Genomic DNA, 20724 nt, shown 5'->3' with positions numbered 1-20724 from the left:
AACAATTCTGGAGCCCCCTGGATGTCTAGGGATTTACAGGGGAGGAGAAAGGCAAAAAAAGGGAAGGGTATGTCCTATACTGACAGCTAAATACTGTAGAATCTCTGGAGGAATATAGAAAGTTCAGAGGTAAAATTAAAAAGGATATTGGAATGCTAAGAGAGAGCATGAAAAATTCTTGGCAAGTAAAATGAAGGAAAACCCAAAGATGTTCTATAAATATATCAAGAGCAAGAAGATAACTAAAGAAAGGGTAGGGCCTATTAGAGACCATGAGACCAGGATAATCTCTGTGTGGAGGCGGAAGATATTGGTATGGTTCTTAATAAATACTTTACATCTGTTTTCACAAAGGCAGATACTGCGATCGAGGAGGAGTGTAAAATTCTGGATGAAATAAACATAGTGAGAGAGGAGGTATTAAGGGGTTTAGCAGCTTTGAAAGTCCTCACGCCTGGATGAAATGCATCCCAGACTGTTGAGCGAAGCAAAAGAGGAAATAGCAGAGGCCTTGACCATCATTTTCCAGTCCTCTTTGGATTTAGGCATGGTACTGGAGGACTGCTAATGTGGTACCCTTGTTTAAGAAGGGAGAAAGAGATAGGCTGAGTAATTACAGGCATGTCAGCCTAACCTCAATGGTGGGAATATTATTGGAAAAATTCCTGAAGGACAGGATAAATCTACATTTAGAAAGTCAAGGATTAATCAGGGACAGTCGGCACGGATTTGTTAAGAGAAAATCATGTTTGACTAACCTGATTGAATTTTTCGAGGAGGTAACCAAGAGGTCGATGAGGGTAGTGTGTATGATGTAGTGTATATGGACTTTAGCAAAGCTTTTGATAAGGTCCCACATGGCAGACTGGTCACTAAGATAAAAGCCCATGGGATCCAGGGCAAAGTGGCAAGTTGGATCCGAAATTGGCTTAGAGATAGGAAGCAAAGGGTAATGGTTGATGGATGTTTTTATGACTGGAAGGATGTTTCCAGTGGGAAGGATGTGATTGCACTGGAGAGGGTGCAGAGGAGATTTATGATGATGCTGCCTGGAATGGAGAATCTTAGCTATGAGGACAGATTGGATAGGCTGGGTTTGTTCTCCTTGGAACAGAGGAGGCTGATAGGTGACCTCATTGAGGTGTATAAAATTTTGAGGGGCCTGGATATAGTGGATAGCAAAGGCCTATTTCCCTTGGTGGAGGGGTCAATTACGAGGGGGCATAGGTTTAAAGTGGTTGGTGGAAGGTTTAGAGGTGATTTGAGGGGAAGCTTCTTCATGCAGAGTGTTAAGGGGGTCTGGAACTCGCTGCTTGGAAGGGTGGTAGAAGCAGAAACCCTCACCATATTTAAAAGGTGCTTGGATGGGGACTTGAAGTGCCGTAGCCTGCAGGGTGACTGACCTAGAGCTGGTAAGTGGGATTAGACTGGATAACCTCTTGTCGGCTGGTGCAGATACGATGGTAACTGCTTCATGGAATTGAATATGGCCAGAGTGGTGATCTGGACTAGTTTCGATCGCCTGGATGGGTCGGAGAGGAATTTTCCCAGATCTTTTCCCCCAATTGTCCTGCGTTTTTAAATCTGTTTTTTGCCTCTCCCAGGAGATCACATGGCTCCGATTGGGGTGGAGTGTAAAATGTTGCGATGCATGAGGTATCGCAGTGGCCTTTCCGCCATTGTTCATAGGTTTATATGTAATCTTCAGGGCTGCTGACCGAGGCCATGTGGCTCTTTGTCGGCCGGCGTGGACACGATGGGCTGAAATGGCTTCCTTCTGCGCTGTAGATTTCTATGTTTTTTGCTCTTAATATAGTCGCTGCCCCATTCAATATCGAGGTAGTTAAAGTCTCCCATTATCACTACTCTATAGTTCTTGCACCTCTCAGTAATTTCATTGCAAATCTGCTACTCTATCTCCTTCCCACTATTTGGTAGCCTATAAAATACACCAAGTAACTTAGCTCCTTTATTGTTTCTTGACTCCATCCAAATAGATTCTGTTTGATCCCTCAAGGACATTCTCTTTCTAGCAATGTAATATTTCCCTGAATCAAAACTGCTGATCCTCCTTTTTTCCCTTCCCTATCTTTCCTGAATACCTTGTAGCCAGGAATATTCAGCATCCAATGCTCCCCTTTTTTGAGCCAGGTCTCAGTTATGGCCACAACAGCATATTCCCACGTGGCTATTTGAACCTGCAGCTCACCAACTTTATTAAACATGCTTTGTCCATTTGCACACATATACTCTAGACCTAACTTAGATCTCTTCGTATTTTCCATGATCCTACCTAATTCTGTATTATTGCTAACTCTAACTGTCTGTCCCAGTCCTCTGTGCACCCGGTTTCTACTTTTATTACACATCCTGCTGCCCAAACCCCTGGTGAATTACTTTAAACCCACCCGCACCGCACGAGTTAACCCTCCCGCAAGAATACGGGTCTCAGGTCGTGTTGCCAACGCTGGTTGGAGGTATTCCTGGAGATATGATCATGTGACCATCTCACCCCATGACGTCTGACCATGTGCTGCCTGATCACGGGACATGTGCTCACTCGACTTCTACAAGTATTATTACATTATAGCCCCACCACCCACTGCAAATCTCTTTTTATCCTCCAACCAATTACTTTAATACTATGGCCCCTGGTTATTGACTTCTCTGCTTAGGGAAATTGTTCCTTTCTATTCACTCTATCTCGACCCCTCAAAATATAATACGTTCATTTAAGGCTCCCCTCAGCCTCCTCTGTTGTAAAGAAAACAGCCTTAGCTTAACAAAGCCAAAATTCTCCAGTCCTGGCAACATCTTTGTAAATCTCATCTCTATCCACTCTAGTGCAATCACATCTTTCCTGTAATGTGCTGACCAGAACTGTACACAGTACTCAAACTGTGGTCCAATTAGTGCTTTACACAGTTCCTCACAGTAAAACACATGCATTCCAGCAGCATGCTAGTTGGCTTTGCTTTTTTCCTGCATTGAATTGCAGCTCTTCCTACACTATTCTTTGTTCTCTTGCTGTTTGTCCCTCCCAGGTTTCTATGCACCTTGTCTCTCCTCTCTGTTGCTGCGTCCTGGTGTGCCTGCGCCAGCGTGTGTTTTTTTGCCAACTTATTTTGTTGTTCTGCGTTCTTTCGTCCCTTGCGACGACCCCGTTACATTTGTGTAGCAGCAGGAGAATGTGCAGGAAAGAAATGGTGAAAGCAAAGTGAGAGAGGGAGCAGCAAACAGGTTGTTGATGGATCAACGGCTCTCTGTGTGCAGAAGCATGAGCAGCCTGTGGATGGCAGCAAAAGCCTACTGCACCTGGTATTCCCAGGCAGTCTCCCATCCAAGTACTAACCAGGCCTCACTCTGCTTGGCTTCCAAGATCAGATGTTTTCAGACTAGTGTGGCCATTGGCATTGACACCTTTGCTTTCCCTTTACTTAAACGGACATAAGGCTGTTCTTCACTTCTTTTTCTTGTTCCATGCATTCATCCAAGGAATCAGCATCCAAGGAATCAGCACTCAAGATTCATTTCACCATTTTCCTTCCGCCACACCCACCTCTTGCTGCTCTGACTCCCACACAAACAAACGACAAGCCCTACCCTTCATTGCCTTGCCTCAAGCTTCAAAAGTGCCTGACTTTCACCATTCCCTCACTCACCCACAAATCACTCACTCACTCACCCCCGAATCTCACGCTCGCCAACCTCGAAATCTCTCACCCCCTCAAATCGCTCTCCCCCAAATCTCTCCATCCCCAAATCTTTCCTCCCCCCAAAAAATCTCCCATCACTCCCAAATCGCCAAGATTGTTTAATTTCCAATCCTTCCCATTTTTAAGCCAGGTCTCTGTTATAACCACATTTCAGAAGAACATAAGAAATAGGAACAGGAGTAGGCCATATGGCCCCTCGAGTCTTTTCCGCCATTCAGTAAGATTATGGCTGATCTGATTATGTTTCGATAAGATCGTCTCTCATTCTTCTGAATTCCAATGAGTAGAGGCCCAACCTATTCAATTTTTATTCATAAGTTAACCCCCTCATCTCTGGAATCAACCTTGTGAAACTTCTCTGAACTGCCTCCAAAGCAACTATATCCTTTATTAAATATGGAAACCAAAACTGCACACAGTATTCCAGGTGTGGCCTCACCAACACCCTGTATAGCTGCAGCAAGACTTTCCTGCTTTTATACTCCAACCCCTTTGCAACAAAGACCAAGATTCTATTGGCCTTCCTGATCACTTGCTGTCTCTGCACACTATCCCCATGTCCCGCTGTACTGCAGTACTTTGCATTCTTTCTCCATTTAAATAATAACTTGCTCTTTGATTTTTTCTGCCAAAGTGCGTGACCTCACACTTTCCAACATTATACACCATCTGCCAAATTTTTGCCCACTCACTTAGCCTGTCTATGTCCATTTGCAGATTTTTTGTGTACTCACACATTGCTTTTCCTCCCATCTTTGTATCGTCAGCAAACTTGCCTACATTACACTCAGTCCCTTCTTCCAAGCTGTTAATATAGATTGTAAATATTTGAGGTCCCAGCACATCCCACTAATTACTGGTTGCCAACCAGAGAATGACCCATTTATCCCGACTCTTTGTTTTCTGTCAGTTAGCCAATCCTCTATCCATGCTAATATATTACCCCCAACCCAGTGAACTTTTATCTTGTGCAGTAACCTTTTATGTGGCACCTTGTCAAATGCCTTCTGGAAGTCCAAATAAACCTAATCCACTGGTTCCTCTTTATCCACACTCTTCGTTACATCCTCAAAGAATTTGCAACACTTGATACGTAACACTTCTTACATGAACACACTTGCATTCCAGCAACATGCTAGTTGGCTTTGCTTTTTTCCTGCATTGAATTGCTGCTCTTCCTACACTATTCTTTGTTCTGTTGCTGTTTGTCCCTCCCAGGTTTCTATGCACCTTAGTGGGAAAGCGGGTTGTGTAGAGGACACAGAGAGGCTGCAAAGAGATTTAGATAGGTTAAGCGAATGGGCTAAGGTTTGGCAGGTGGAATACAATGTCGGAAAGTGTGAGGTCATCCACCTTGGGAAAAAAAGCAAAAAAAGGGAATATTATTTGAATGGGGAGAAATTACAACATGCTCCGGTGCAGAGGGACCTGTGGGTCCTTGTGCATGAATCCCAAAAAGTTAGTTTGCAGGTGCAGCAGGTAATCAGGAAGACGAATGGAATGTTGGCCTTCATTGCGAGAGGGATGGAGTATAAAAGCAGGGAGGTCCTTCTGCAACTGTATAGGGTATTGGTGAGGCCGCACCTGGAGTACTGCGTGCAATTTTGGTCGCCTTACTTAAGGAAGGATATACTGGCTTTGGAGGGGGTACAGAGACGATTCACTGGGTTGATTCCGGAGATGATGGGGTTACCGTATGATGATAGATTGAGTAGACTGGGTCTTTACTCGTTGGAGTTCAGAAGGATGAGGGGTGATCTTATAGAAACATTTAAAATAATGAAAGGGACAGACAAGATAGAGGCAGAGAGGTTGTTTCCACTGGTCGGGAAGACTAGAACCAGGGGGCACAGCCTCAAAATATGGGGGAGCCAATTTAAAACCGAGTTGAGAAGGAATTTCTTCTCCCAGAGGGTTGTGAATCTGTGGAATTCTCTGCCCAAGGAAGCATGAGGCAAGCTCATTGAATGTATTCAAGTCACAGATAGATTTTTAACTAATAAGGGAATTAAGGGTTATGGGGAGCGGGCGGGTAAGTGGAGCTGAGTCCACGGCCAGATCAGCCATGATCTTGTTGAATGGCGGAGCAGGCTTGAGGGGCTAGATGGCCTACTCCTGTTCCTAATTCTTATGTTCTTATGTTCTTATGTTGTCTCTCCTCTCTGCTGCTGCGTCCTGGTGCCCCTCCGCCAGCGTGAGGCTTTTTTCTATCTTATTTTCATCTTCTGCTCCCCCCTCCACTCTGTCTTGACCCCCTGCCTTTGAGTAACTCCTGGTCAATCGAACTCTGGATAATTTCAGATCCTCCTAAGTCGAGGCAGTCAAAATTATGGCCCACAGCTACCGACAAGCCCTGTCAATATGCCCCATAGAGCCCAGGCAACTTTGCTCTGCTTGTGCCTGTTACTGCTGGCATGTTCTTTTTCTTTTGTATTTATTCATTCATTCGTTATAGCGATGTGGGCATCGCTAGCAAGGCCGGCATTTCCTGCCAATCCCTAATTTCCCTCTTGAAGGTGGTGATGTGCAATATTCTTGAACCGCTGCAGTCCTTGTGGTAGAACTAAAGGTGGATAAGTCCCCTGGACCTGATGGCTTGCATCCTAGGGTCTTAAAATAAGTGTCTGCAGAGATAGTGGATGCATTGGCTGTAATCTACCAAAATTCCCTGGATTCTGGGGAGGTCCCAGCGGATTGGAAAACTGCAAATGTAACACCGGTATTTAAAAAAGAAGGCAGACAGAAAGCAGGAAACTATAGATCAGTGAGCCTAACATCTGTGGTTGGGAAAATTCTCGAGTCCATTATTAAGGAAGCAGTAGCAGGACATTTGGAAAAGCATAATTCAGTCAAGCAGAATTTGCTGGAGTTCTTTGAGTATGTAACAAGCAGGATAAGAGGAAACCAGTGGATGTGGTGTATTTGGATTTCCAGAAGGCATTCGATAAGGTGCCACATAAAAGGCTACTGCACAAGATAAAAGTTCACGGGGTTGGGGGTAATATATTATCACGGATAGAGGATTGGCTCGCTAACAGAAAACAGAGTGTTGGGTTAAATGGGTCATTTTCCGGTCAGCAAACAGTAACTAGTGGGGTGCCACAGGGATTGGTGCTGGGGCCTCAACTATTTGCAATCTATATTAATGATTTGGATGAAGGGACCGAGTGTAATGTAGCCAAGTTTGCTGATGATACAAAGATGGGTGGGAAAGCAAATTGTGAGGAGGACACTAAATCTGCAAAAGGATATAGACAGGCTAAGTGAGTGGGCAAAAATGTGGCAGATGGAGTATAATGTGGGAAAGTGTGAGGTTATCCATTTTGGCAGAAAAAAATAAAAAAGCATATTATTATTTAAATGGAGAAATTACAAAATGCTGCAGTGGAGAGGGACCTGAGCGTGAAACACAAAAAGTTAATATGCAGGTACAGCAAGTGATCAGGAAGGCAAATGGAATGTTGGCCTTCATTGTAAGGGATGGAGTATAAAAGCAGAGAAATCCTGCTACAACTGTACAGGGTATTGGTGAGGCCACACCTCGAGTACTGCATACAGATTTGGTTTCCTTATTTAAGGAGGGATATACTTGCATTGAAGGCAGTTCAGAGAAGGTTCACTCGGTTGATTCCTGAGATGAAGGGATTGACTTATGAAGATAAGTTCAGCAGGTTGGGCCTGTACTCATTGGAGCTCAGAAGAATGAGAGGTGATCTTAATGAAACATTTTAGATAATGAGGGGGCTCGACAAGGTAGATGCAGAGAGGATGTTTCCACTCATGGGGGGATCAAGAACTACGGGACATAGTTTCAGAATAAGGAGTCGCTCATTTAAAACTGAGATGAGGAGGAATTTCTTCTCCCAGAGGTTTGTAAATCTGTGGAATTCTCTGCCCCAGAGAGCTGTGGATGCTGGGTCATTGAATACATTTAAGGCGGAGATAGACAGATTTTTGAGCGATAAGGGAGTAAAGGCTTATGGGGAGCGGGCAGGGAAGTGAAGCTGAACCCATGATCAGATCAGCCATGATCTTACTGAATGGCGGAGCAGGCTCGAGGGGCCAACTGGCCTACTCCTGCTCCTATTTTTTATGTTCTGATGTTCTTATGGTGAAGGTACTCCCACAGTGACTCTGTCATAGCAGTTTGGTACAACTGAGTGGCTTGCTGGGCCGTTTCAGAGGACAGTTAAGAGTCAACCACATTGCTGTGGGTTTGGAGACACATATAGGCCAGAGCGGATAAGGACGGCAGGTTTCTTTCCCGAAAGGATATTAGTGAACTAGATGGGTTTTTATGACAATCCGGTAGTTTCATGGTCACCATTACTCATACCAGCTTTTAATTCCAGATTTATTTAATTCACTGAATTTAAATGTCACTTTTGTTCACTTTTGTGTTTCTGGATGTCTGCAAAGGATTGTTCTTGGTGATGCAGCCTGAATAAATAAATGGTAAATGAGGACACCAGATCTTATTAGCATCAACAGTTTGAGATGCCGGAAAATAATGGGAACATTGATTTACACTTTATAGGTGGCTCAGAAGGCTCAATGGTCTGCATCGAAGCAGCCCACAAAGACGAAAAGCTCTTCTGACCTAATTCACAACTGTTCCATTCGCTAACATTAGCTTCAACTTTATGAAAGGGATGCAGTAATGCAATGCAGACTCTCACTCGCTTTGTAACCTCCCACCCGCTGCATGTAGGTAAAAACACGAGTGGCCTTTGGAAGACCATTGGCTGAGCAGGGCACGATCATGGCCGACATTGCCAACTCCCGGATTGAGATGGAGCAGGCACGTTTGCTCGTGCTGAAAGCTGCCCATCTCATGGATACGGTGGGAAACAAGGTAAAAACAAGATGAAAGCTTCAATTTTGCTCCACGGTTTCATCCAATCAGATTGCAGCAGATCTTTTGTAAAACTGGAGAATGGGTTGAGGAGTTCAAGCAGTATAACTCGTGTCATTGTGTGAAGTGTTCTTACTGTTTCCATGGCTTTTGGATTGATAGATTTTGGCCACATTAATCTATCTATTTATCAATGTCACTGTCTTGTGTCTGCTGCACCTTTGTCGGGCGTGAAGCATGTTGATTGGCCCATTGATCAAAAATAAGCAAACCACAACTACAAAAGGTGTTACAGACTATAAACCTCTATCTGTCTGTGGTGATAAAAGTTCCATTCAGAAAGTGAAACCAATAAACAACAAGCGAAACCAAACAATCAAATGGTTGACATTTTTTCCATCTTGTTTCCCAACAACCCCATCGAAAAATAACATAACGAACGCTGGCTGCCCACGGACTGTTACAAGTCTCTGCAATAATTTTCAGCCTCTGCTCACATGGGGACTGGGGCTTGTGTTCATTTGAACCCTCATTGTACATTTATCTTTACACACCTGCATCCTTCCTGCCACTCCATCCCTTGCTGTGCTCACACCGATACAACCTACCAGTTCTGGCTCATAAATGTAGATGAATAAATAAGCCACCACTTCTCAGGCTGTGGGATGTTAAATCTTCCTTGGCCGCTCATTGCCACCAGTGAGCGATGCCATGGGAGGTATAATATATGATCTAGTATTGCATGACATAGTAACACTCCCATCATTCTAAAACAGCGCCTCCTGCAACTTATTGTGGGCCATGCCACTCTGTGTCCACCAATAATGACATGGGTGATCAACTAAAAACATAGAAACATAGAAAATAGGTGCAGGAGTAGGCCATTCAGCCCTTCAAGCCTGCACTGCCATTCGATAAGGTCATGGCTGATCATTCCGTCAGTACCCCTCTCATCCTTCTAAACTGCAATGTATAAAGGCCCAGTTGATCCAGTCTCTCCTCAAATGTCAGTCGGCCATCCCGGGAATCAGTCTGGTGAACCTTCGCTGCACTCCCTCAATAGCAAGAACGTGCTTCCTCAGATTAGGAGACCAAAATTGAACACAATATTCCAGGTGAGACCTCACCAAGGCATTGTACAACTGCAGTAAGATCTCCCTGCTCCTATACTCAAATCCCCTAGCTATGAAGGCCAAAATATCATTTGCCGCCTTTACCGCTTGCTGCACCTGTATGCCAACTTTCAATGACTGATGAACCATGTCACCCAGGTCTTGTTGCACCTCCCCTTTTCCTAATCTGCCATCATCAGATAATATTCTGTCTTCGTGTTTTTGCTCCCAAAGTGGATAACCTCACATTTATCCACATTATACTGCATCTGCCATGCATTTGCCCATCACCTAATCTGTCTAAGTCACCCTGCAGCCTCTTGGCGTCCCCCTCACAGCTCACACCGCCACCCAGTTTAGTGTCATCTGCAAATTTGAAGATATTACACTCAATTCCTTCATCTAAATCATTGTAAAGAGCTGGGGTTCTAGCACTGAGCCCTGCAGCACTCCACTGGTCACTGCCTGCCATTCTGAAAAGGACCCGTTTATCCCGACTCTCTGCTTCCTGTCTGCCAACCAGTTCTCTATCAACGTCAGTATATTACCCCCAATACCATGTGCTTTGATTTTGCACTCCAATCTGTTGTATGGGACCTTGTCAAATGCCTTTTGAAAGTCCAAATACACCACATCCACTGGTTCTCCCTTGTCCACTCTACTGGTTACATCCTCAAAAAATTCCAAAAGATTTGTCAAGCATGATTTCCCCTTCATAAATGCGCTGCTATTTCATCCTTAATAATTGATTCCAACATTTTCCCTACCACTGATGTCAGGCTAACCGGTCTATAATTACCAGCTTTCTCTCTCCCTCCTTTTTTAAAAAGTGGTGTTACATTAGCTACCCTCCAGTCCATAGGAACTGATCCCGAGTCGATAGACTGTTGGAAAATGATCACCAATGCATCTACTATTTGTAGGGCTACTTCCTTAAGTACTCTGGGATGCAGACTATCAGGCCCCGGGGATTTATTGGCCTTCAATCCCATCAATTTCCAGAACATAATTTCCTGCCTAATAAGGATATCCTTCAGTTCCTCCTTCTCACTAGACCCTCGGTCCCCTCGTACTTTCGGAAGGTGGTTATTTGTGTCTTCCTTTGTGAAGACAGAACCAAAGTATTTGTTCTGCCATTTCTTTGTTCCATTATAAATTCACTTGAATCCGACTGCAAGGAGCTTACGTTTGTCTTCACTAATCTTTTTCTTTTCACATATCTATAGAAGCTTTTACAGTCAGTTTTTATGTTCCCGGCAAGCTTCTTCTCGTACTCTATTTTCCCTCTCTTTGTCTTCCTCTGCTGAATTCTAAATTTCTCCCAGTCTTCAGGTTTGCTGCTTTTTCTGGCCAATTTATATGCCCCTTCCTTGGCTTTAACACTATCCTTAATTTCCCTTGTTAGCCACGGTTGAGCCACCTTTCCCGTTTTATTTTTACTTCAGACAGGGATGTACAATTGCTGAAGTTCATCCATGTGATCTTTAAATGTTTGCCATTGCCTAGCCACCGTCAACCCTTTAAGTACCATTTGCCAGTCCACTCTAGACAATTCACGCCTCAAACCATCGAAGTTATCTTTCCTTAATTTCAGGACCCTAGTTTCTGAATTAACTGTGTCACTCTCCTTCCAAATAAACAATTCTACCATGTTATGGTCACTCTTCCCCAAGGGGTCTCGCACAACAAGATTGCTAATTAGTCCTTTCTCATGACACATCACCCAGTCAAGGATGGCTAGCTCCCTGGTTGGTTCCTCGACAATTTGGTCTCGAAAACCATCCCTAATACACTCCAGGAAATCCTCCTCCACGGCATTGCTGCCAGTTTGGTGAGCCCAATCAATATGTAGATTGAAGTCACCCATGATAACTGCTGTACCTTTATTGCATGCATCCCTTATTTCTTGTTTGATGCTGTCCCCAACCTTACTACTACTGTTTGGTGGTCTGTACACAACTCCCACTAGCATTTTCTGCCGCTTGGTATTCTGCAGCTCCACCCATACCGATTCCACATCATCCAAGCTGATGTCCTTTCTTACTATTGCGTTAAGTTCCTCTTAACCAGCAATGCCACCCCGCCTCCTTTTCCTTTCTGTCTATCGTTCCTAAATGTTGAGTACCTCTGGATGTTGAGTTCCTCGCCTTGGTCACCCTGGAGCCATGTCTCCGTGATGCCAATTACATCATACCTGTTAACTGCTATCTGCGCAGTTAATTCGTCCACCTTATTCCAAATACTCCTCGCATTGAGGCACAGAGCCTTCAGGCTTGTCTTATCAACACACTTTGCGCCTTTAGAATTTTGCTGTAATGTGGCCCTTTTTGCTTTTTGCCTTAGGTTTCTCTGCCCTCCACTTTTACTTTTCTTCTTTCTCTCTTTTGCTTCTGCCCCCATTCTACTTCCCTCTGTCTCCCTGCATAGGTTCCCATCCCCCTGCCGTAATAGTTTAACTCCTCCCCAACAGCACTAGCAAATACTCCCCCTCGGACATTGGTTCCGGTCCTGCCGAGGTGCAGACCGTCCGGTTTGTACTGTTCCCACCTTCCCCAGAATCGGTTCCAATGCCCCAGGAATTTGAATCCCTCCCTTCTGCACCACTCCTCAAGCCACGTATTCATCTGAACTCTCCTGCGATTCTTACTCTGACAAGCACGTGGTACTGGTAGCAATCCTGAGATTACTACTTTTGAGGTCCTACTTTTTAATTTAGCTCCTAGCTCCCTAACTTCGTCCTGTAGGACCTCATCCTTTTTGTACCTATATTGCTGGTATCTATACGCACCACGACAAATGACTGTTCACCCTCCCTTTTCAGAATGCCCTGCACCCGCTCCGAGACATCCTTCACCCTTGCACCAGGGAGGCAACATACCATCCTGGAGTCTCGGCTGCGGCTGCAGAAACGTCTATCTATTCCCCTTACAATTGAATCCCCTATCTCTATAGCTCTCCCACTCTTTTTCCTGCCCTCCTGTGCAGCAGAGCCACCCACGCTCCCGCTCCACCTCCCAACACGACGCTGCTGCTCCCCGGACTGACGGGCCTCTTGTAGGCCTCAGCGATCTCCCGCTCCGCCTCCCGACAGTTTTGAAGTCATTGCTGCTTCCTAAAGGATTACTGATGGGACGGCAGTGCATTGTCTGTCGCGATAGTTCCGTGCTGTACTGTCTCCTTTATGTGTTGCATTCTTTCTCTCGTTCCTGGGTCATGCTCACTGCAGTGCATTTTGAGCATTTTTTTCTCTTATCATTGCAGGAAGCTGCATCTGAGATCTCCATGGTTAAATTGGTGGCACCAAACATGGCGTTACAGGTCGTTGATCGTGCAATCCAGGTGAGGGCGGCTAATGCGCAAACCAAAAAATACACTGATCTGTAAAACTATTCTTTTATTCAACCATGCGCCCTTTTTGTCTGAATTACAAACTGACAAAAATAAAAATGTTGATTTCTCTCTCTCTTTCTGCCTGATGTACTTCGCCAGTGTTTTTACTGCTGATATACCAGTGTAAACCCTGAGCCTCGGAATGATTCTAGGCGAAAGTAAAATGAGAGATAGCCGAGTGCAGGTTCCATTTGTTAACAGTTGGAACATCCCGAACCCCCAACACAACATGAGTCTGCTAAAATATGTTCTAATCTCCTCAGGGTTTTTATTTTTAAATTACAAGAAACCTGCCAACGGTTTGCCTGAAATCCAGGGGATAATGTGAGTGAAAGATCCATCGAGGTCTATCCATTGTTTGGTGAAGCTTTAAATAATTAAGGAACTCGTAGAATCATCGAAAATTCCGACACAAAAGGAGGCCGTTTGGCCCATCGTGTCCGTGTCAGTCAAAAAAGAGCTGCCCAGCCTAATCCCACCTTCCAGCACTGGGTCCGTAGCCCTGTAGGTCACAGCTCTTTAAGTGCACGCCCAAGTACTTCTTAAATGTGACGAGGGTTTCTGCCTCTACAACCTTTTCAGGCAGTGAGTTCCAGACCCCCACAACCCTCTGGGTGAATTTTTTCCCCTCATCTCACCTCTAATCCTTCTACCAACTACTTTAAATCTATGTCCCCTGGTTATTGACCCCTCTGCTAAGGGAAATAGATTCTTCCTATCCACTCTATCTAGGCCCCTCATAATTTTATACACTTCAATTAAATCTCCCCTCAGCCTCCTCTGTTCCAAAGAAAACAACCCCAGCTTATCCAATCTTTCCTCACAGCAAAGATTCTCCAGTCCAGGCAACATCCTCATAAGTCTCTGCACCCTCTCTAGTGCAATCACGTCTTTCTGTAATGTGGTGACCAGAACTGCACGCAGTACTCAAGCTGTGGCCTAACTAGTGCTGTATACAGTTCCAGCATAACTTCCCTGCTTTTACATTCTATGCCTCAGCTAATAAAGGAAAACATTCCGTATGCCTTTTTAACACTTTATCTACCTGTCCTGCTACCTTTAAGGATCTGTGAACATACACTCCAAGGTCCCTCTGTTCCTCTACACCTCTCAGTATCTTCCCATTTATTGTGTATTCCCTTACCTTGTTGGCCCTTCCCAATGCATTACCTCACACTTTTCCGGATTGAATTACATTTTCTACTTTTCTCGCCAACTGACCAGTTTATCGATATCTTCCTGCAGTCTACAGCTTTCCTCCTCACTGCCAACCACATGGTCAATTTTTGTATCATCTGTAACTCCGGGCTGTATTGATGAGAAATGACTCTGCATGATCCTGAAGTCAGGGGTTTACATTCCAGGATTGTATTAGTATGATCCAAACATTGGCCTTTCAAGCTCCATCCCACACTCCGATCCATCAGTCTTAATTGGATTTGTTTTGGTCATTGGGTGAGTTGCTGGATAACATGCCTTTTGACAGCAGAGTGTTCCATATTGGGGATAGAGGCACCCAACTGTAACCAGCCCTTGAGCTCGGCATTGGTTCCCAAACATCTCCAGCTTGGATCTGCATCATCACCTTCCAACTCAGAGTTTGCTGACAGTTTGTTTCTGTGTTTTGCAGGCATTTGGAGCTGCCGGGCTCAGCGGTGACTTCCCATTGGCCCAGTTTTTCGGCTGGGCACGTGCATTGCGACTCGCTGATGGTCCGGATGAGGTTCACAGGGCTGTGGTTGCCAAGCATGAATTGAAACACTGAAGCACCACACTGAGACACCGAATACTGGCACTGATCAGGGCAACCACCCCCAAACTTCCTGAGATCACAACCCACATAAATCAAATCACAATCATGTCTGTGAAACAACAATACAGTATTTGTCTCTGATTACTGTTTCGAAACAGTCTCGCCGATAATAACACTAATTGCCTTATCAGTTCTCCGCTCTTTACACCCCCTCACCCCCCAAACCCCTCAGCACATCATTCTCTAATCAAGAGTAGCTAAGAACCTCCTGCAATCAACTGATCCCGAACTACATGTTGAAGGATGGAAGATGCCTGTGCGTGGATTTTTTTTAACGTGTGCTGGCCGTTGCACACCAGCCACCACACGGGCTTGACAGAGCTAGGTCTTGGTCCAATGGTAAGGAACTATGCCCCTGCTGCAGCCCCAGCTGAGATCTGCTAACTCCGTACAGGCAGGGGATGAAAGCTATGACCTTCCTGGTCTGTCGGAGTCAGTTCCTCACAAACAACCACTGAGCCATTGAGTGAACCACCTAATTTCTTCATTGGTAGGTGTTCTTATAACTTGTCTGTAGCTTGTTGATCGTTGCGGATTATTTCAGGTGACGATCCCCTTTCTGACATGAAGAACAACAGCCAATGAAGATGAAGCCACCTCTTCATAATTCTTTTTCTAAAATGTACTTCACTTTTTATTTTTGTAATCGACTGTTTGGAAACGTTCATATTCTTATCTCGGGGATGCTCAGACAGAGGTTGAAAGTTTATTTTCTGAAATAATGTGTTGTGTACGAAGAAAGAGTCAGACTGAACACTGTGAGCTCAAAGTAAAGTGTGACCGTAGTCTTTTATTGCAGGTCTCCAGAGTGCCTCTCCAACCTGTGAAGCCTCCTTAAATACCTGTGCTCCCAAGAGATTATGGGATCCCTTGGGATTCCAGGGGATGAGCCCTCTGGTGGCTGTACAGATTAAATACAAGTCCACATACATAACAACATTCCCCCCGCCAAAGTCAATAGTGTAACTATTTACAATGTGAGTCGATCTGGGGCCCTTTTTGCCCTGGTTGATTGACTCGGTGTGAAAGCTGGTGTTGAATCATTTGTTGGTCTCTCACTGGGCTGCTGTGCAGCTGGCCTTGCTGGGATGCCTGGTGTGTTGGGCCCTGCAGGGCTGCTGTGGATGATGGGTTCTGCTTCGTGGTCAACCGTGGTGCCGGTTGCCACTGGTGTGTATGTTGGGGGATCAAAAAAGGTCAGGTACAAGGTGGGTTGTTCAGGATAGTCCGTGAATCTGAGTTTGATTTGGTCCAAGTGTTTCCGGTGAATGAGTCCATTTGAAAGTTTGACCCGAAACACCCTGCTTCCCTCTTTGGCCACGACAGTGCCGGGAAGCCACTTGGGACCTTGCCCATAATTTAAAACAATATAGGATCATTGATTTCAATCTCGCGTGACACATTTGCGCTATCATGGTATGCACTTTGTTGAAGCCGCCTGCTCTTTACCTGTTCATGTAGATCAGGGTGAACTAGACGAGAGCCTTGTCTTAAGTGTTCTTTTCATGAGCAGTTCAGCAGGTAGGATCCCAGTGAGTGAGTGGGGTCTCGTGCGGTAGCTGAGCAGGACTCGGGATAGGCGAGTCTGCAGTGAGCCTTCAGTTACCCTCTTCAAGCCTTTCTTGATGGTTTGCACTGCTCTCTCTGCCTGACCATTGGACGTTGGTTTAAACTGGGCAGATGTGACATGTTTGATCCCGTTACGGGTCGTGAATTCTTTGAACTCAGCAGAGGTAAAACATGGCCCGTTGTCGCTCACCAGGACATCAGGTAAGCCATGAGTGGCAAACATGGCCCCCAGGCTTTCAGTAGTGGCAGCGGACATGCTCGCCGACATTATCTCACATTCAATCCACTTGGAGTAAGCGTCTACAACCACAAGGAACATTTTCCCCAGAACGGGCCTGTATAGTCAACGTGTACCCTAGACCACGGTTTGGAGGGCCAAGACCATAAACTTAGCGGCGCCTCCCTGGGTACATTGCTTAACTGCGAGCATGTGAACGCAGGACTCTTAAGTCCGCATCGATACCGGGCTACCACACGTGGGATCATTACGATGCCTGGGTGGGTACTGTGGAGGTCATTGATGAAGATGTGTCTGCCCTTCTTGGGGACCACTACTCGATTGCCCCACAGAAGGCAGTCTGCCTGTATAGACATTTCATCTTTGCTGCGCTGGAACAGCTTTATCTCTTCCTGCATTTCCACTGGGACACTGGACCAGCTCCCATGAAGCACACAGCTTTTGACTCGAGATAACAAGGGGTCCTGGCTTGTCCAGGTTTTGATCTGCCGGGCAGTGACAGGTGATTGCTCACTCTCAACTGCTTCCATAACCATGGCTAGATCTGTGGGCTGCGCCATTTCCAGCTCTGTGGTGGGCAATGGCAGCCTACTGAGAGCATCAGCGCAGTTTTCTGTGCCTGGCCTGTGGCGGATGGTAGAGTTGTATGTGTTCAACGTGAGCGGCCATCTCTGGATGCGGGCCGATGCGTTGATATTTATCCCTTTACTCTCGGAAAACAGGGATATAAGTGGCTTATGGTCAGTTTCCAATTCGAATCTTAGCCCAACAGGTATTGATGCATTTTCTTTACCCCATAGACACACGCTTACGCTTCTTTTTCAATCATGCTGTAGGCTGTCTCAGCCTTAGACAGACTCCTGGATGCATAAGCAACTGGTTGCAGTTTCCCAAAATCATGAGCTTGTTGCAATACACAGCCGACGCCATATGACGACGCATCACATGCTAGTACCAAACACTTACATGGAACATACATCACAAGCAATTTGTTTGAGCATAACAATTTTCTTGCTTTTTCAAAGGCATTTTCTTGGCTTTTGCCCCAAACCCATTCGCCCCCTTTTCAGAGTAAGACATGTAGTGGTTCTAACAGTGTGCTGAGACCCGGTAAGAAGTTACAAAGTAGTTCAAGAGTCCCAGAAACGACCGCAGCTCCGTCACGTTCTGTGGCCTCAGTGCGTTCTCGATTGCCTCCGTCTTCGCGTTGGTGGGCCTGATGCCGTCCGCCGCAATCCTCCTTCCCAAGAACTCCATTTCAGGTGCCAGGAAAATGCACTTTGAGAGTTTTAACCTAAGCTCCACGATGTTGAGTCGACTAAGAACCTCCTTCAGGTTCTGCAGGTGCTCGACTGTGTTCCGACCTGTGACCAAGATGTCGTCCTGGAAGACCACAGTGTGCGGGCTCGACTTCAGTAAATTTTCCATGTTCCTCTGGAATATCGCCGCCACTGATCGGATTCCAATTGGGCATCTGTTGTAAACAAAAAGACCCTTGTGCATGTTGATGCAGGTGAGGGCCTTCAATGATTCCTCCAGTTCCTGCGTCATGTAGGCTGAAGTCAGATCCAGCTTCATGAACGTCTTTCCTCCCGCCAGCGTTGCAAAGAGGTCATTGGCCTTTGGTAGTGGGTATTGGTCCTGCAGAGAGAAACGATTGATAGTTACTTTGTAATCGCCACAGATTCTGACAGTGCCGTCTCCCTTCAAGACTGGGACAGTAGGATTGGCCCACTCGCTGAACTCGATCGGTGAAATGATGCCCTCTCGTTGCAGCTGGTCTAGCTCCATCACTACCCTTTCTCTAATCATGTACGGTACTGCTCTCGCCTTGTGATGGATGGGTCACGCCCACGGAATTAGGTGGATCTGCACTTTTTCTCCTTGGAATTTCTCGATGCCTGGTTCGAACAGCGAAGGAAATTTGTTTAAGACCTGGGCACACAAAGTGTCATCAGCGGGTGATAGCGCTCGGACGTCGTCCCAGTTTCAGCGTATCCTTCCCAGCCAGCTCCTGCCGAGCAGCGTGGGATCATCGCCCGGTACCACCCAGAGTGGTAGCTTGTGCACCGCTCCATCGTAGGAGACCTTTACGTAGCACTGCCAATTACAGGAATCAGTTCTTTCGTGTAAGTTCTTAGTTTAATGCAAACTGGAGTTAAGACTGGCCTTGAGGCCTTGTTGCACCAAAACCTTTCGAAAGTCTTTTTGCCCATGATGGACTGGCTCGCACCCGTGTCTAGTTCTATTGACACTGGGAGGCCATTTAGTTTAACATTCAGCATTATCGGAGGACAATTCGTGGTGAATGTGTGCACCCCATGTACCTCTGCCTCCTCTATCTGAGGCTCTGGTTCATCGTGATCCTCCATGGATCTGTCCTCCTCTGCAACATGGTGGTTTGCAGGTTTAACAGACTTAGCAGCTCATCTGCACACTCGTTGGAGGTGTCCCATTGTTCCACAGCCCTTGCAAACGTACTCTTTGAATTGGCATGAATGGAAACGATGATCACCCCCGCAGCGTCAACAAAGTGTTAATGGCCTTGCATTCATGACCCTTGATGGTGGACTCTGAGTCATCTGCTGACGTGCAGCTGCAGGTATGTGTGACCTGCCCTGTACGCTACGATTCGAAAACAACATCAGTTTGTTCACAGTACTTGAAGCAGCAGTTGTGTGCTGAGAGGTTTGCTTCGTATTGTCACAGGTGGCAATGAACACCTGGGCTATCACTATGGCCTGACTCAAGGTTGGGGTCTCTCCTGTCAAAAGTTTGCGAAATATGGTTTCGTGGCCAATGCCAAGTACGAAAAAGTCTCTGAGCAATTGCTCCAAATGTCCTTCAAATTCGCAATGTCCTGCAAGGCGTCTTAACTCGGCGACATAACTCACCACTTCCTGGCCTTCAGACCTTTTGTAGATGTAGAACCGGTACCTCGCCATCAGAATGCTTTCCTTCGGGTTGAAATGCTCTTGGACCAGTGTGCACAAATCACCGTACAATTTGTCTGTGGGTTTCGCTGGAGTGAGCAGATTCTTCATGAGGCCATACATTGGTGCCCCACAGATGGTGAGGAGGATCGCCCTTCATTTGGCAGCACCCTCTTCCCCATCTAGATCGTTGGCCAAAAAGTATTGGTCGAGTCGCTCCACAAAAGTTTCCCAATCATCTGCCTCCAAAAATTTCTCCAGGATGCCCACTGTTCTCTGCATCTTTGGGTTCGCTATCTGTATCTCGTCGCCAGTTGTTGTGTATGGAGAAAGAGTCAGACTGAACACTGTGAGCTCAAAGTAAAGTGTGACTTTAGTCTTTTATTGCAGGTCTCCAGAGTGCCTCTCCAACCTGTGAAGCCTCCTCAAATACCTGTGTTCCCAAGGGATTATGGGATCCCTTGGGACTCCAGGGGATGAGCCCTCTGGTGGCTGTACAGAATAAATACAAGTCCTCATATATAACATAATGGATCTTAGATTTAAAACTGTATCATTGAAGGTGAATAAAGTGTGATTATAGCATCGATAATACGCACGACCTTTATTGTGTTTAATAGGGGACGATGCTTCCCAATTGATCAAACCCAGGCTAACTGGGAACTAGACTAAGGTAGTGGGTCGGGAATAATGGCCTCGACTTTATGATTGGACTGCATCTCTTGCAGGGCAATACTTCCACCTGCCTTGGAGACGACCCCCAGATCCCAAATGTCTTTCCAGGCTGGCGGTCATTTGCACGCTGGAGGGAGCTGTCCGGTTTCTACCATCGAGTTGCACGAATGGTGCTGTAGTTTTTCACAGAATCATAGAAATTTGCGGCACAGAAGGAGGCCATTCGGCCCATCGTGCAAGCAGGGTTAAGCTACAGAAGATGATTGCTGAAGCCTCTCTTTGCTGACAGCTCCAAGGCCTCCTCTTCTGACTCTTTGGACATCAGACATCAGGGCCTAACAGGCGGCACTGATGTCCAGTGTTCAAAACAAGACAAATGACAGTAATCATGGCGGACTCATTTTTCCCTCATTTCTATCTGTT

The 20724-nt window shown here is 45.9% G+C and overlaps 1 protein-coding gene across 4 annotated transcripts in view; it reads left to right on the top strand.

The window, feature by feature from the left end:
* Positions 1-20218, top strand: part of acad11 (acyl-CoA dehydrogenase family, member 11) — a 79658-nt gene extending 59440 nt beyond the window's left edge. For 2 of the 4 annotated variants that reach the window (XM_070887952.1, XM_070887948.1), the window contains 3 exons: positions 8428-8571; positions 12945-13022; positions 14704-20218. In XM_070887952.1, coding sequence (XP_070744053.1) covers positions 8428-8571; positions 12945-13022; positions 14704-14838 — 357 coding nt within the window. In that variant the 3' untranslated portion in view covers positions 14839-20218. The other 2 variants (XM_070887949.1, XM_070887951.1) reach the window with 2 other exon arrangements.
* The last annotated feature ends 506 nt before the right edge of the window (positions 20219-20724 follow it).

The sequence above is a fragment of the Pristiophorus japonicus genome, chromosome 8, assembly GCF_044704955.1.
Source record: "Pristiophorus japonicus isolate sPriJap1 chromosome 8, sPriJap1.hap1, whole genome shotgun sequence".
NCBI lineage: Eukaryota > Metazoa > Chordata > Chondrichthyes > Pristiophoridae > Pristiophorus > Pristiophorus japonicus.
Note: the sequence above shows the minus strand (reverse complement) of the source record. Positions and strands in the feature narration are given on the sequence as shown.